This window comes from Anolis sagrei, chromosome 9 (genome assembly GCF_037176765.1).
Source record: "Anolis sagrei isolate rAnoSag1 chromosome 9, rAnoSag1.mat, whole genome shotgun sequence".
Lineage (NCBI taxonomy): Eukaryota > Metazoa > Chordata > Lepidosauria > Squamata > Dactyloidae > Anolis > Anolis sagrei.
In genome coordinates, this window is record NC_090029.1 from 631,783 (window position 1) to 649,631 (window position 17,849).

Sequence of the window (17,849 nt, forward strand, 5' to 3'; positions counted from 1 at the left end):
GATGAATTGGTTTGCAGATGCAAGGGCTCTGGTTCTGTTGGTGGAAGCCACAGATCTTTATTTTCCTCTTTCAATGTGCACATATCATATCCTGCTTGCCCTTCTCACCCCGCAGGGGACTCAGGGCGGATTACAGTGTACACATATATGGCAAACATTCAGTGCCAATTTTTGACATACAACGTATACAGACATACACAGAGGCTATTTCACTTTTTCTGTCGCTTTCCTCGTCCATCTGCGACGCTGATGAAGCACTTCCGCATTCCCCACATGCTTCCCCACTGGAATGCTTTGCTGGAGTCTTCTTTATGGCCTCATAAATTAGTTAATTTAGCCTCCCCACACTTTAAGGTGGCACCTAATTTTCCTACTTGACAGATGCAACTGTCTTTTGGGTTGCAAAGGTCGACAACAGGCTACACACAATTGGTTGGAAACCCACTCCAACCCGGGCTGATGAAGCACTTCCACATTCCCTGCATGCTTCCCCACTGGAATGCTTTGCTGGAGTCTTCTTTATGGCCTCATAAATCAGTTAATTTAGCCTCCCCACACTTTAAGGTGGCACCTAATTTTCCTACTTGACAGATGCAACTGTCTTTTGGGTTGCAAAGGTCGACAACAGGCTACACACAATTGGTTGGAAACCCACTCCAACCCGGGCTGGCTTCGAACTCATGACCTTTTGGTCAGAGTGATCTTAATGCAGCTGCGCCACAATCCCGGTACTACCAGTTGCAGAGTTGCCAACAGACTCTACTACAACACCCTGGCTCGGATCTCACTATCATGGCCATTTTAAATTCCTCTATTTCACATGCATGCACACACGCACACATACATACATACAGAGGAAGACTGATTCATTCCTCAGACCCTGAGTTTCTGATCCTTTTATTCTGCACAGAAAACATATCCAGTATTTGGTTCTCCAAACATCAATAAATGGGTTTCGTTAATCAATAATATTAGAGTTACTCAAGGAAATCAAACTTGAGTAAGGAATAGATTCTCCTTTTTTGGAGGTCTTTCAAACAGAGCCGTGTGTTAGGAATGCTATAGTTATGCATGGAAGGCTTAATGGCTTGAGCATTAAACTCTGTGGGCATCTTCACCATAAAATTAATCCAGTTTGACACCACTTTAACAGCCATGGTTGAATGTGATGAAATCCTGGGAGTTGCAGTTGTTCAGTCTCCAAAGAGTGCGGGAGCCTCACCAAACCTCAAGGGGCTTTGAATGAAATTAACAGCAAAAGAGAGACATACCCTTTCTCTGACTTAAAAAGAGCAATACGGAAGAAAATGTTTTTAAGTACAAGAGGGAACTTTCTTTCACGGGATGCTTGTGGTTAACTTCAAAGGTTGTTTTTTTTTTGAAGCGCAGAGCCTGCAGGTACAAAAAGGGGGCTGGAAAGAGAGTACTTTTCCATGACAAAAAATGTTCTTGTTTACTTGAGGTTATATATTTGGCGGTCAGAAGCCAAGGGGGATGGCAGTCACTTGAAGGATAGCATCTGCGCATGCTACCCGGCTGTCCGTCTTCTTCATGAAGAAACTAAAATAAAACCATGTTAATTTGATCTTTCATTGGGACTGTCTCCTTCCTTTCGTGCTCCCGCGACGTGGACCTAAAAAGACCCAAATTAGGGTCTCTACAACTCCCAGGATTCCAAAGTATTGAGTTCACATGGCATCAAACTGCATTCGCCCAACAAAGTAGACGTACCCAGAGTGTCGTTTGACTCACTTTGAGAGCAAAGACCTGGAACAAGGGGCCACCCAGAGTATGCTTTCCACAGAGAAGGAAACCAGCCCAATAATTCTATTCACGTATTTAATTTATTATTGTTATTATTATTATGGCTGTCTCCACGATGCCTATTTTCCGTGGCTTCTTAAGACGTCCTGGAACGCCTCTTCCGAGCGCAGAGCATCCCAACAGTGGCGAGAGCCAGGAGGGCGGCCACGGCCATCAAGACGATTCCCACCAACATGCCCGGAGATCGAACCAAGTCTGTGGAAAGGAAGGCACATATATGTCAATTCCGAAATGTTATGAGAGGTGTTCTCCTAGGTAGGTAGAGGATGAACCCACTATAGGTGAGTCAGGGTGCCCACATCTTGGGTGGACCCTTTCCAGCCCAACTGTAATGGCAGAGGCACCTCCAACCATCACTGATGTTTGTGCGCCAACTGTACCATATTCTGCCGAGGATCTCATTGCTTCGCTTTGACGTCCAGTGAAGGTCCTGGAGGTCAGGTACGCATCCAGGATCAGGATCGGGCCCAACATCACGTCTGTCTCCACCTCCGTAAGCACACCTGGATTTGAATGAGGTTAGATAATAGCTCACAGAGTTAGATCATGCCAATGTCAAGAAACCCAACATGAGGCCATAGATCTGGGGTCATCTTGAGACTCAAGTTCCCAATCTGGGAAGTTGTTATGGTGGGAACAAGGGAAGAATCAGTGAAAGGATTCCAAGGTTTGGAAATCCGGAGTTGTCCTGGAGTATGGACCTGTGGGCAGCGGGTTTTCTGGACCATTCAACCGATGTGGAACATACCATGCTTAGCAGGCCCATCTCTGGCGGACCTCCTCCCTCGGCCCCACCTCTCCCAGGGGTTGATGCGCCTCGGCTGGCCTTGGAATTGGTCACAGTTCCTCTGTTCACAGCAAGTGCAGATGTCCCTGGTGCCTTCAACTGGGATCCAACTGGAAGAGGTGGAAGAGAGAGAAGAAAAGGGCCAGACAGAGGTAATTTTCAACAGTAAGCAAACAGTATTTTGGCGGCGACCCCCCAACCAATCACTGATATGTATTTTCTGTTCATCGTGGGAGTTCTGTGTGCCCTATTTGGTTCAGTTCCATCCTTGGTGGAGTTCAGAATGCTCTTTGATTGTAGGTGAACTACAAATAAACCGTTTTGTACTGTTTATTTTACTTGATTGGTTTATTTATACTATTGTGATGTTATTTTGTTTTCCATTGCTGTAATGTATCGCTGGGCTTGGCCTCATGTAAGGTGCCGCGTGTTCCCTTGGGGGAGATGGTGGCCAGGTATAAATAACAATTATTATTATTATTATTATTATTATTATTATTATTATTATTATGTCACCTGGGATTGCATGCAGATCCCAGAAAGGTGGCCTTCTGCAGCTGACAGGTGGTAATCCTATCAGCACTAATTGTGTTTAAGTGCAGGCCAAGGTCTTTAGGCACTGCACCCAGGGTGCCAATCACCACTGGGACCCCCTTGACTGGTTTGTGTCACTATTATTATTATTATTATTATTATTATTATTATTATTGTGTCACCTGGGATTGCATGCAGATCCCAGAAAGGTGGCCTTCTGCAGCTGACAGGTGGTAATCCTATCAGCACCAGTTGTGTTTAAGTGCAGGCCAAGGTCTTTAGGCACTGCACCCAGGGTGCCAATCACCACTGGGACCCCCTTGACTGGCTTGTGCCACAGTCTTTGCAGTTCGATATTTCAATCCTCATATTGTGTCAGCTTTTCCAGTTGTTTCTCTGCAATGCTGCTGTCACTTGGGATTGCAACAATATTATTATTATTATTATTATTATTATTATTATTATTATTATGTGCATCCCCCTAACAAACGCAGGAGAAGAGGCAGGAGAATTCTCACAGATTAACACAATGTTTGTTGTTCCCAGGAGAAGAAAAAAGGCCACTGTGCCGTCACACCCAAACACCTTAAAGATGGAACTATCAGAGGCGGCCCTAGGGAATTTTCAACGGTTAGCAAACAGTATTTTGGTGCCCCCGCCAACCAATCATCGATATATATATATATATTCTGTTTGTCATGGGAGTTCTGTGTGCCATATTTGGTTCAATTCCATCATTGGTGGAGTTCAGAATGCTCTTTGATTGTAGGTGTACTATAAGTCCCAGCAACTACAACTCGCATATGCCAAGGTCTATTTTCCCCCAAGAGCGCCTCAAGAGCGCCCCTGGGCAAAAGCAACTCTACCACAAGTGCTTACTTTGCGTAAGGGTTGAGCCGCCCCTGGGGTCCGAGTTCCCTACAGGTGCAACATACAGCTTTCCACATGTTGTTGAGCTGTCCTTGCTAGGAGCCAAGGGCAAGGCATCAACTCACCTTTGGCTAGCTTGACTGAAGGAACACGCCTTGTTCTCCAGATCAGGAACCTGGTCAGCTGCAGAAACCTTCAAGTGGCAGGTTATGTAGATCTAGAAGGAAGGATGAAGGAAACAGAAACCCACGTGAGCCAAGTCAAAGCCCCAGAACGCAACACTCCAAGTTAACTGGGATGAGAAAGAGGGTCGCTGACCAGATCTCTGGGATCTTGGGTAAACCTGAAGACATCGACTGTGAACCGGAGCGAGTCGTCTTGAAGTCTCGGGGATACAAAGGCCGAGTTGGAATCCGACCTCCCGTCAACAAGGCAGCTGGAAAAGTAGGAACATTTTAATGTATTGTCGAAGGCCTTCATGGCCGGAATCACTGGGTTGTTGTAGGTTTTTCCGGGCTATATGGCCATGTTCTAGAGGCATTCTCTCCTGACGTTTTGCCTGCATCTATGGCAGGCATCCTCATGACCTCTGAGGATGCTTGCCATAGATGCAGGCAAAACATCAGGAGAGAATGCCTCTAGAGCAGGGCCATATAGCCCGGAAAAACCTGCAACAACCTAGGAACATTTTGTAACTCTTCAGTAATGCAAACAACATAATTTATTTATTTACTAGCTATACCTGCCACGTGTTGCTGTGCCCAACCTTCCCTCCCTCTTTCTCTCCTTTTTCTTTCTCTCCTCTCCTTCCTTCTCCCTTTTCTTTCCTTCTCTCTTCCCTTCCTTCTCTTCCTCTTTGCTTCCTTCCCCCTTTTCTTTCCCTTCCTCTTTCTCCCCTTTCTTCCTTCTCTACCTGTTCTTGGACTGCAACTCCCAGCAGTCCTCCTGATCTGTCTAGCTGCCTATCTCTATCTAATCTTGGTGGATGACCTCCGTAGAGAGTTGGAGAGGGGGAGTGTGACTTTGTTGGTTCTCTTGGACATCTCAGCAGCTTTCGATACCATCGATCATGGTCTCCTTCTGGGTCGTCTCTCTGGGATGGGTCGTGGCTCTGGTCCTTCCTGGAGGGTCGATCCCAGATGGTGAAGCTGGGAGATGCCTGCTCGGACCCCTGGCCTTTGACCTGTCCTTGGGGTCCCGCAAGGCTCTATTCTGTCTCCCATGCTCTGTAACATCTACATGAAACCGCTGGGAGAGGTCATCCCGAGTTTTGGAGTTGGGTGCCATCTCTATGCAGATGACACGCAACTCTACTACTCCTTTCCACCTAACTCCAAGGAGGCCCCTCGGGTGCTGGACGAGTGCTTGGCTGCTGTGTCTATCTGGATGAGGACGAACAGGCTGAGGATCAATCCCGACAAGACAGAGGTCCTCCTGGTCGATCGCAAACCTGACCGGGGTATAGGATTGCAACCTGTGTTGGACGGGGTCACACTCCCCCTGAAGCCACAGGTCCGCAGTTTGGGTGTCCTCCTGGATTCATCGCTCACGCTTGAGGCTCAGGCGTCGGTGGTGTCTGGGAGGGCTTTCGCACAACTAAGACTTGTGCGCCAACTGCGACCGTACCTCGCGAAGGCCCATCTGGCCGGGTGGTCCATGCCTTGGTCACCTCTAGATTGGACTACTGTAATGCGCTCTACGTGGGGCTGCCCTTGAAAGCGTCTCAGAAGTTCCAACTGGTCCAACGGTCGGCGGCCAGGATGTTAACTGGTGCTCCTTACAGAGAGAGGTCAACCCTCCTGTTCAAGGAGCTCCACTGGCTGCCGTTTATTTTCCAGTCCCAATTCAAGGTGCAGGTGCTTACCTACAAAGCCCTGAACGGTTTGGGACCACCCTACCTGCGTGACCGCATCTCCGTCTATGAACTCACGCGCTCACTTTGTTCATCCGGAGAGGCCCTGCTCGTGATTCCACCTGCGTCGCAGGCGTGTTTGGTGGGGACGAGGGTCAGGGCCTTTTCTGTGGTGGCTCCCCGACTCTGAAACACCCTTCCCAAAGACCTTAGACAGGCCCCTACATTGGCAGCCTTCAGAAAGAACTTGAAGACCTGGCTGTTCCGATGTGCCTTCCCAGATTAGGAAATCTCCATAATAAGTCCCAAAAGCACTTTATTAGAACTAAGATTGTTGCACACTGCACTTACCCTCTAATCCTTACGTATCACCTGTCACATCAGCACTTTTAATCCTGTACCCATTACTCTGGCCCGGCCCAGTTTTATTGTGTCTTGGCATATTGTTTATTGCTTGTTGTTTAATATTGCTTTAATTGTTTTAATTTGCTTTAGGTTTTTGTATCGTTATGTTGTGTTTTGAGGCCTTGGCCTTTGTAAGCCGCATCGAGTCCCTCGGGAGATGCTAGCGGGGTACAAATAAGGTTAATAATAATAATAGACAGTGACCTGACCTGGCAAGCTCGTCTTGATCTCCGAGTCAGGCGGAGTTCTCGCCTGGCCAGTATACGAGAGGCCAGCTCAGTGAAAGGTCATCGCAATGATTTCATGTAATGTTTTCATGTTAGAAAGGTATTTAGGCTTCTTGCAAACCAAGGGAAAGCGTCAGTTCAACGTAGCTTATTAGCCTGAAAGCTTCATGGAATAATCTTAGCCTGGCAAGCAGTACGCGGCAATAGATCACTTCGAAGCCTGAGTCAGATTGAGCCCCTGACCATTAGCCCAAGCTCACTGTCCACCTGAGCAGTTCGAAAACAGCCGAGCTTCTTTATTGGTTGGGCAGCGCTTGAGCGGGGAGGTCTGTTACGACACCATCACATGCTGTTGTGTTACTGGATGAAATCCTAAAGAGACACCTTACCCCTTGTAGTCAATGATGGGATACCGAGGGGTGGAGTCCGTGCCCGGGCTCAAGGTGGCCACGCAGCTGTCCACAAACAGTCTCAAGGGGACGTGGTTCTCCGTATTCACATCAGCTTGGATATACATCACGTCTCCCAGTTGGAAACCGCTGGAAGCTCGCGCTGTGCTCCAATCGTCTAGAAAACACAATTTTCTTAACAGAAGACGGAACTCAGGGTCCACAACCAACAGAAAATGCTGGAAGGGTTTGGTGGGAATGGACCTTGAGTTTGGGAGTTGTAGTTCAACTACATCCAGAGAGCACTGTGGACTCAAGGAATGATGGATCCGGACCAAACTTGACACACAGAACTCCCACAACCAACAGAAAATGCTGGAAGGGTTTGGTGGGCATGGACCTTGAGTTTGGGAGTTGTAGTTCACCTACATACAGAGAGCACTGTGGACTCAAACAAGGATGGATCTGGACCAAACTTGGCACAAGCACCCAATATGTCCCAATGTGAACAGTGGTGGAGACTGGGGAAACTATACCTTATCATTGATGACCTGTGGGTCCCTCCCCAGGTGTGTTGACCTACAACTCCCAGAAATCCCAGCCAGTTTACCAGCTCTTGGGATTTCTGGGAGTTGAAGGCCAAAACATCTGGGGACCCACAGGTTGAGAACCACTGATTTAGGAGTTGTAGTTGCTGGGACTTATAGCTCACCTACAATCAGAGAGCATTTTGAACCCTACTAATCATAGAATCCTAGAATCCTAGAGTGGGAAGAGACCTCCTGGGCCATCATCCAGTCCAACCCCATTCTGCCAAGAAGTAGGAATATTGCATTCAAAGCACCCCTGACAGATGGCCATCCAGCCTCTGTTTAAATGCTTCCAAAGAAGGAGCCTCCACCGCACTCCGGGGCAGAGAGTTCCACTGCTGAACGGCTCTCGCAGTCAGGAAGTTCTTCCTCGTGTTCAGATAGAATCTCCTCTCTTGTAGTTTGAAGCCATTGTCCCATTGCGTCCTAGTCTCCAGGGAAGCAGAAAGGAAGCTTGCTCCCTCCTCCTCCCTGTGGCTTCCTCTCACGTATTTATACATGGCCCTCATCATGTCTCCTCTCATGCTTCTCTTCTTCAAGCTAAACAAGCCCAGCTCCTTAAGCCGCTCCTCATAGGGCTTGTTCTCCAGACCCTTGATCATTTGAGTCTCCCTCTTCCTCTGGACACATTCCAACTTAGAGTCAATATCTCTCTTGAGTTGTGGTGCCCAGAATTGGACACAATATTCCAAGTAAAGTGGTTTAACCAAGGCGGAATAGAGCATGGGGAGCAGGACTTCCCTAGATCTAGACACTACATAGAACTTCCAACACAGAACCCCCATGACCAACAGAAATTCTGGTTTCCTGATGGGCTTTGGTTAGACCACTTCACCTGGAATATTGTGTCCAATTCTGGGCACCACAATTGAAGAGAGATATTGAGAAGCTGGAATGTGTCCAGAGGAGAGCGACTCAAAGGATCAAGGGTCTGCAGAACAAGTCCTATGAGGAGCGGCTTAAGGAGCTGGGCATGTTTAGCCTGAAAAAGAGTAGGCTGAGAGGAGACATGATGAGTGCCATGTATACATACGTGAGAGGAAGCCACAGGGAGGAGGGAGCAGATCAGGGGTCTGGAGAAGAAGCCCTATGAGGAGCGGCTTAAGGAGCTGGGCATGTTTAGCCTGAAGAAGAGAAGGCTGAGAGGAGACATGATGAGAGCCATGTATAAATATATGAGAGGAAGCCACAGGGAGGAGGGAGCAGATCAAGGGTCTGGAGAACAAGCCCCATGAGGAGTGGCTTAAAGAGCTGGGCATGTTTAGCCCAAAGAAGAGAAGGCTGAGAGGAGATATGACCCTTCATGACCCCCCGGTTGAGAAGCGCTGTGCATTGGGACGGCCCTTGAGATACCCACCGTCCATTAAGCGCAAGGAGAAGCTCATCTTCTGTTCTGCGGAGGCCGTGGAGCTGAAAGGCACCCAAGTGGGCTGCATGGCTTTGCTGCTCACGTTGTTCCGCCTGGAAAAGGAAAAGAGAGGTGGGCATTCCGAGGGGGAAGTCCAGCAGACGTCCGGCCACTACGTCATCACTCACCTTGGATAGTGGCACTCAATGGGGACTTCAGCGGGGCTGCTTCTCACAACGAGGGCATTGCCGGCCGGAGTAGGGTTGTAGTAAAGGCTGATGCTGTAGACCAAGGAGTCTGGAGTCACCTAGAAGGCACACACACGCCCAAAAAGGATGCGTTACTTGCAGTCCATCCTGCTTGCAAAAGCAAAACTGGCACCAAAGCAAGGCATTCTTCACCGAGTCCCCCAAATATTTTTAGCTTGAACTTTTAGAGGCCCATTTGGAGAATTCAAACATGAAGAATTTTAGATTCAGTGCATCTGCACTGCAGCATTAATGCGGTTTGGCACCACTTTCCAACTGCTATGGTGCAATGCTACAGAATTATGGGAGTTGTACTTCGGTGGGGCGCCAGGATCGACAAAGAAGGTTTACTGAGTTGTTGTAAGTTTTTTCGGGCTATATATCCATGGTCTAGAAGCATTCTCTCCTGACATTTCACCTGCATCTATGGCAAGTATCCTCAGAGGTAGTGAGGTCTGTTGGGACTAGGAAAAAGGTCGCAGGTTCGAATCCAGGAAGCAGGGTGAGCTTCCTCTGTTAGCCCCAGCTGAGGAGCCCCCAGTGGCACAATGGGTTAAACGCTCATGCCGGCAGAATCAAAGACCGACAGGTCATAGGTTCGAATCTGGGGAGAACGCAGATGAGCTCCCTCTGTCAGCTCCAGCTCCCCATGCAAAGGAGACATGAGAGAAGCCTCCCATGAGGATGGTAAATCATCAAAACATCAGGGCAACATCCCCTGGGCAACGTCCTTGTAGACAGCCAATTAGAAAGAACTTCCTGACTGTGAGAGTTGTTCATCAGTGGAACTCTCTGCCCTGGAGGGAGTGTGGTGGAGGCTCCTTCTTTGAAAGCTTTTAAACAGAGGCTGGATGGCCATCTGTCTGGATGGCCATCTGAGTTAAACCCTCATGCCAGCAGAACTGAAGACTGGACAGGTCATAGGTTCGAATCCGGGGAGAGCGCAGATGAGCTCCCTCTGTCAGCTCCATCTCCCCATGCAAAGGGGACACGAGAGAAGCCTCCCACAAGGATGGTAAAATATCAAAACATCCGGGCAATGTCCTTGCAGACAGCCAATTCTTTCATACCAGAAGCAACTTGTAGTTGTCGAAGGCTTTCATGGCCGGAAACATTCACACCTGGCTCCAACAGACAAGAGTCCTTTGCCCCCCGTGGTCATTCCACAGATATATAAACCCATTTTCCTAGTTCCAAGAGACCTCACTACCTCTGAGGATGCTTGCCATAGATGCAGGCGAAATGTCAGGAGAGAATGCTTCTTGAACATGGCCATATAGCCTGAAAAAACCTGCAACAACCCAAACATGAAGAATTTTAGATTCAGTGCATCTGCATTGCAGCATTAATGCGGTTTGGCACCACTTTTAAACTGCTATGGTGCAATGCTACAGAATTATGGGAGTTGTACTTCGGTGGGGCGCCAGGATCAGCAAAGAAGGTTTATTTTTAACATTTTTATCTCATACATCTGGCCCGCCCTTATGTTTGATTTTATTATGTTATTTTATACTGTCTATTTTATTTGTGATTTTACATATTTTGTTTGATGTATTTTTTGTTGTTGTTTTGTGTCTAATTATGTTGCATTATTTTTGGGCTTGGCCTCGTTTAAGCTGCCCTGAGTCTCCTTTGGGGAGATGATGGCGTTTCATAAATAAAGATTATTATTATATTATTATATATTATTATTATATTATTATATATTATTATATTATATTATATTATTATTATATTAAAATATATTATTATATTATATTAAATTATATTATTTTATATTATATTATATTACACTAAATTATGTTATACTATATTAAATTATATTAAATTATGTTAGATTATATTATGTTAAATTATATTATTATATTATATTATATTATACTAAATTATATTATATTATATTAAATTATGTTAGATTAAATTATGTTAAATTATATTAAATTATATATGTTATATTATGTTAAATTATATTATGTTATATTATGTTATATTACATTATGTTATATTATATTATTATATTATGTTATATTATGTTATTATATTATTGTTATATTATATTGTTATATTATTATTATTTTATTATATTATTATTTTTATTAGCATATTATAATATTATTAAAGACCTCTTAGAACTACAATGCCCAACATTCCATAGCATTGAGCCACAGCAGTTCAAGTGGTGTCAAACTGTATCCATTCTACAGTGCAGACCAGGCATGGGCAGACTTTGGCCCTCTGGGTGTTTGGACTACAACTCCCACAATTCCTAACAGCCGGTAGGCTGTTAGGAATTGTGGGAGTTGTAGTCCAAACACCCAGAGGGCCAAAGTCTGACCATGCCTAGTGTAGACACACTTCTGGAAAGAAACAGACTCATAACAACTAGAAAATATTACATTTATAGGACTGTAACACTCAGTATTCCTCAGTCACAATCAAAGCCCTCCCAACAGGTGGCCCTCCAGCCTTAGTCTCCAAGGAATAAAAATGAGAGGAGGAGGAGATACCTGCAAAGTGCTGCCGCATTCGTGAAGGCCAACGCTGAAGACCACCGTGTCCTGGGAGGCATCGGCGGAGGTGGGTGGGCACCCCGGAGAACCCAACGTGAGGTCGCTTGCTTGGATGAGCCTCCCGGTGCCAAAGAGGTCCCTCTGGACGGTCACCTCCACCTGAGCCTCCCCACACTTGGCGCTGACCGGGGCCAAGGGGGACAGGACCCTCGGCTGGGAGGCGTCCACCCAACTCCAGGGCTGCCCCACGGAAGGGCCGCTCTCCAAAGACCTCCTCGGAGCATAATCCCAAGGGTCGTAGGAAGCCACCTGAGATATGGCCCAACCAAGCAAGGTGACCAGCAAGTTCTCAGAAAGCCCCATTCCGTCTGGTGAAGAAGCCCAGGAACAGTCAGAAGGACTACTTTCTGGAGGTCTTTATGGGCAACACTTAATGCCCTTGGTTGCCGCACCTGACTCAGGTAACAAGGCTCCCAATCCAATCCCCAGTGAAGGTCAACAGCAGAAAGGAACTGAAGCAAGGTAGCACCAGGTGTGAAACCAATTGAGGAGGAACCTCCTGCTTGGTGAATGGAAACAAGCTCCTTCAGACACAGTTCTGAAAGTACTTATGGAACTGAGGCCCCTTCTACATTGATGTATGAAATCCAGATTATCTACTTTGAACTGGATTATGGGCCCTTCTACATTGATGTTGCTTTGAACTGAATTGTGGGTCCTTCTCCATTGATGTGTGAAATCCAGATTATCTGCTTTGAACTGGATTATGGGCCCTTCTTCATTGATGTTGCTTTGAACTGGATTATGGGCCCTTCTCCATTGACATATGAAATCCAGATTATCTACTTTGAACTGGATTATGGGCCCTTCTTCATTGATGTTGCTTTGAACTGGATTATGGGCCCTTCTACATTGACATATGAAATCCAGATTATCTGCTTTGAACTGGATTGTGGGCCCTTTCTACATTGACGTATGAAATCCAGATTATCTGTTTTGAACTGGATTGTGGCCCCTTCTACATTGACGTATGAAATCCAGATTATCTGCTTTGAACTGGATTATGGGCCCTTCTACATTGACATGTGAAATCCAGATTATCTGCTTTGAACTGGATTATGGGCCCTTCTACATTGACGTGTGAAATCCAGATTATCTGCTTTGAACTGGATTATGGGCCCTTCCAGATTATTTTGCTATGATAATCTGGACTCCCTTCGACACTGCCATATAATCCAAACTATCAAAGCCGATAGTCCACATTGTCTGCTTCGAACTGGATTATATGTGTCTACACTGCCATATAATCCAATTCAAAGCTGGTAACTTGGATTGTATATGGCAGTGTAGACAGGCTCTGGATTATATGGCAGTGTAGACTCACCTAAAATTCAGTTCAAAGCAGATCTACTCACATTTGCATGCTTTCAAACTGCTAGGTTGGCAGGAGCTGGAGCTAACAGTGGGAGCTCACCTTGCTCCTTTCGGTCAACAAGTTTGGCAGCTCAGCGGTTTAACCCACTGCGCCACCGGGGACTCATTGACACATTGGCTACAATATTAAGGAGAAATAATAGTAATAGTAATAATAATAATAATCATCATCATCATCATAATACACATATACATAATATTATATATTTATAACAGTTTATATATATATATATCTATGTATGTAATATTTATATAATAGTAATAATAATCATAATAATAATACACATATACATAATATTATACATTTATAACAGTTTATATATATATTTCTATATATTTCTATGTATGTAATGTTTATGTGATAGTAATCATAATAATACACATATACATAATATTATATATTTATAACAATGTATATATATATATTTCTATATATGTAATATTTTATAATATGTAATAGTAATAATCATCATAATCATTTATATATATATTTTTTTATATATTTCTATGTATGTAATATTTCATAGTACATAATAGTAATAATCATAATTATCATCATCATAATACACATATACATAATATTATATATTTGTAACAGTTTATATATATATATTTCTATGTATGTAATATTTTATAATATGTAATAGTAATAATAATCAGAATAATAATAATGCACATATACATAATATTATACATTTATAATAGTATATATTATACACCTGGAATATTGTGTCCAATTCTGGGCGCCACAATTCAAGAGAGATATTGACTGTAAGCTGGAATGTGTCCAGAGGAGGGCGACTCAAGGGATCCAGGGTCTGGAGAACAAGCCCTATGAGGAGCGGCTTGAGGAGCTGGGCATGTTTAGCCTGAAGAAGAGAAGGCTGAGAGGAGACATGATGAGGGCCATGTATAAATATGTGAGAGGAAGCCACAGGGAGGAGGAGGGAGCAAGCTTGTTTTCTGCTTCCCTGGAGACTAGGACGCAATGGAGCAATGGCTTCAAACTACAAGAGAGGAGATTCCATCTGAACATGAGGAAGAACTTCCTGACTGTGAGAGCCGTTCAGCAGTGGAACTCTCTGCCCCGGAGGGAGTGTGGTGGAGGCTCCTTCTTTGGTTCTAGGATTCTATGATATATATATATCCATGTATGTAATATTTTATAATATATATATAATGTTACATATTTATATGTTACATATTAATATAATATTACCTATTTATATAAACATAATGTTCCCTATAGAGTATCCACAGCTGATCCCAATGAAGCTCTGGGAAGAGGCTCAGCTGGCGAAGAAGCCGCTCTGCGCATGCGCGTGCGCTCCCTCTCGAGGGCTCCTCGCGCCAACTCAGCCCACCTGCGGTCCATGCGGCGGCCCTGATTGACAGCTGGGGCGGCCAATGGGAAGCTCGGAGGAGGAAGCAGTTTGGGCGGGAAGAAGAAGAAGAAGCCGAGAAGCAGCGTTTCATGCCTAGTACTCGAAGGGAGGAAGGAAGGCGTGCCTGGCTGGCTGGGTGGCTGAGAGTGCTGCAGGCTGCCTGGGCCAGGCTCCCAGTAGCATTCTCTCCTGACGTTTCGCCTGCACCTCTGGCTGGCATACACAGAGGATGGATGGGAGGTCTGTTGGAAACAAGGAAACAAGGCCAATGGGGTTTTATCCATCTATCTAATTATCTATCTAATTATCTATCTAATTATCTATCTAATTATCTACCTACCTAATTATCTATCTACCTAATTATCTATCTACCTAATTATCTATCTACCTAATTATCTATCTACCTAATTATCTATCTACCTAATTATCTATCTACCTAATTATCTATCTATCTATCTAATTATCTATCTACCTAATTATCTATCTACCTAATTATCTATCTATCTAATTATCTATCTATCTATCTAATCACCTATCTATCTACTTATTTATTTATCTATCTATCTTTCTATATAATCACCTATCTATCTAATCACCTATCTATCTAATCACCTATCTATCTAATCACCTATCTATCTAATCACCTATCTATCTAATTATCTATCTATCTAATTATCTATCTAATTATCTATCTAATTATCTATCTACCTACCTACCTACCTACCTATCTATCTAATTATCTACCTTATTACCTATCTACCTAATTACCTATCTATCTAATTACCTATCTATCTAATTACCTATCTATCTAATTACCTATCTATCTATCTACCTAATTATCTACCTAATTATCTATCTATATAATCACCTATCTATCTAATTACCTATCTAGCTACCTACCTATCTAATTATCTATCTATCTAATTATCTATTTAATTATCTATCTAATTATCTACCTACCTATCTATCTAATTATCTATCTAATTATCTATCTACCTAATTATCTATCTACCTAATTATCTATCTATCTAATGACCTATCTATCTAATTACCTATCTATCTAATTACCTATCTACCTATCTATCTATCTACCTAATTATCTATCTAATCACCTATCTATCTAATTACCTATCTATCTACCTATCTACCTAATTATCTATCTATCTAATTACCTATCTGGTTAGCTATCTACCTGTCTACCTGAGTACCTCTCTCCCTCCCTAGTCTGGCATGACCCCCAGCAGGGTGGGAGAAGGCCCCCTCCTTGCCTGTGGGGGGGGGGAGGTGTGGGTGTCCCCCTTCTCCATCCTGGTGAGCGTTGCATTTCATGGCCAACATCATGGAGTTGGGATGAGTTTTTTGGGCTGCCTTATTGGTTGACATCGTTCATTTTATTTTATTATTATTTTGGGTTGTTGTAGGTTTTCCCAGGCTATGTGGCCATTGCCTAGAGGCATTCTCTCCTGACGTTTCGCCTGCATCTATGGCAAGTTTGATTAGTATTGAGTAGCTATGAAGCTGCAAAGTCAATCAGCGAGGGTATCTGAAGAGGCAAGTGGGGTGTATATATCCATGCGGAATGATATTCAGGGTGGGAGAAAGAACCCTTGTCTGTTTGGAGCAAGTGTGAATGCTGCAATGAGCAAGCTTGGTTAGCATTGTGTAGCCATGAAGCTGCAAAGTCAATCAGTGAGAGTATGTTCATAAAGGTAGCTTGGCTGTGGAATATATATATATATATATATATGTAATTATTTCCATGGTTGGAGAAATAGCTCTTGTGTTTGAAGCAAGTCGGAATGTTGCAATTAGCAAGTTTGATTAGTATTGAGTAGCTATGAAGCTGCAAAGTCAATCAGTGAGGGTATCTTCATAAAGGTAGCTTGGCTTTGGAATATATATACATAGACATATGGATGGAATGATTTCCATGGTTGGAGAAATAACTCTTTCCTGTTTGAAGCAAGTCTGAGCATGGCAATTAGCAAGCTTGATTAGCGTTGAGTAGCTATGAAGCTGCAAAATCAATCAGTGAGGGTATGTGAAGAGGCAAGTGGGGTGTATATATCCATGCAGAATGATATTCAGGGTGGGAGACAGAACCCTTGTCTGTTTGGAGCAAGTGTGAATGCTGCAATGAGCAAGCTTGGTTAGCATTGTGTAGCCATGAAGCTGCAAAGTCAATCAACGAGGGTATGTTCATAAAGGTAGCTTGGCTGTGGGATATATATACATATACATATGGATGGAATGATTTCCATGGTGGAGAAATAACTCTTTCCTGTTTGGAGCAAGTCTGAGCGTTGCAATTAGCAAGCTTGATTAGCGTTGAGTAGCTATGAAGCTGCAAAGTCAATCAGTGAGGGTATCTTCATAAAGGTAGCTTGGCTGTGGAATTATTTCCATGGTTCGAGAAGTAGCTCTTCTGTTTGGAGCAAGTGTGAATGCTGCAATGAGCAAGCTTGGTTAGCATTGTGTAGCCATGAAGCTGCAAAGTCAATCAACGAGGGTATGTTCATAAAGGTAGCTTGGCTGTGGGATATATATACATATACATATGGATGGAATGATTTCCATGGTGGAGAAATAACTCTTTCCTGTTTGGAGCAAGTCTGAGCGTTGCAATTAGCAAGCTTGATTAGCGTTGAGTAGCTATGAAGCTGCAAAGTCAATCAGTGAGGGTATCTTCATAAAGGTAGCTTGGCTGTGGAATTATTTCCATGGTTCGAGAAGTAGCTCTTCTGTTTGGAGCAAGTGTGAATGCTGCAATGAGCAAGCTTGGTTAGCATTGTGTAGCCATGAAGCTGCAAAGTCAATCAACGAGGGTATGTTCATAAAGGTAGCTTGGCTGTGGGATATATATATACATATACATATGGATGGAATGATTTCCATGGTTGGAGAAATAACTCTTTCCTGTTCGAAGCAAGTCTGAGCGTTGCAATTAGCATGCTTGATTAGTTATGAAGCTGCAAAGTCAATCAGCGAGGGTATGTTCATAAAGGTAGCTTGGCTGTGGAATATATATACTTATACATATGGATGCAATGATTTCCATGGTTAGAGAAATAACTCTTTCCTGTTTGAAGCAAGTCTGAGCGTTGCAATTAGCATGCTTGATTAGTTATGAAGCTGCAAAGTCAATCAGTGAGGGTATGTTCATAAAGGCCCAAAAAGGATGGATGGCAAGGCGAGGCTTTCCGTTTTGGACGGGGGAAAGGGCGTCATGGGGGCAAGGCTGGAGATGGAACAGACCACTGGGACAGTGGTCACTCCCCATAGGCTTCCAAGCCCTATATTCCTCATTCTGGACCTGTGTGTGTGTCTATGTTGTGTGTTGTTTCCATTCTTGAAAGGGTGTTCCTTGCCTCTTTCTTCTCTCACCAGAACAGCCACGTGACCGCCCTTCGTGACCCACCGCCAGGACCGTGCCAGGCGGGTTGAAG

At 44.2% G+C, this 17,849-nt stretch overlaps 1 protein-coding gene across 1 annotated transcript; it reads right to left on the minus strand.

The window, feature by feature from the left end:
* Positions 1-1,874: 1,874 nt before the first annotated feature.
* On the minus strand, positions 1,875-11,947 carry LOC132762774 (zona pellucida sperm-binding protein 3-like). Its single transcript, XM_060755955.2, has 9 exons — positions 11,582-11,947; positions 9,015-9,133; positions 8,836-8,939; positions 6,889-7,066; positions 4,334-4,451; positions 4,141-4,232; positions 2,573-2,721; positions 2,205-2,327; positions 1,875-2,019 (listed from the first exon to the last, which is right to left on the minus strand). Exons 1-9 carry the CDS (start codon positions 11,945-11,947, stop codon positions 1,901-1,903), a joined length of 1,368 nt encoding a protein of 455 aa, XP_060611938.2. The 3' UTR covers positions 1,875-1,900.
* Positions 11,948-17,849: the final 5,902 nt, after the last annotated feature.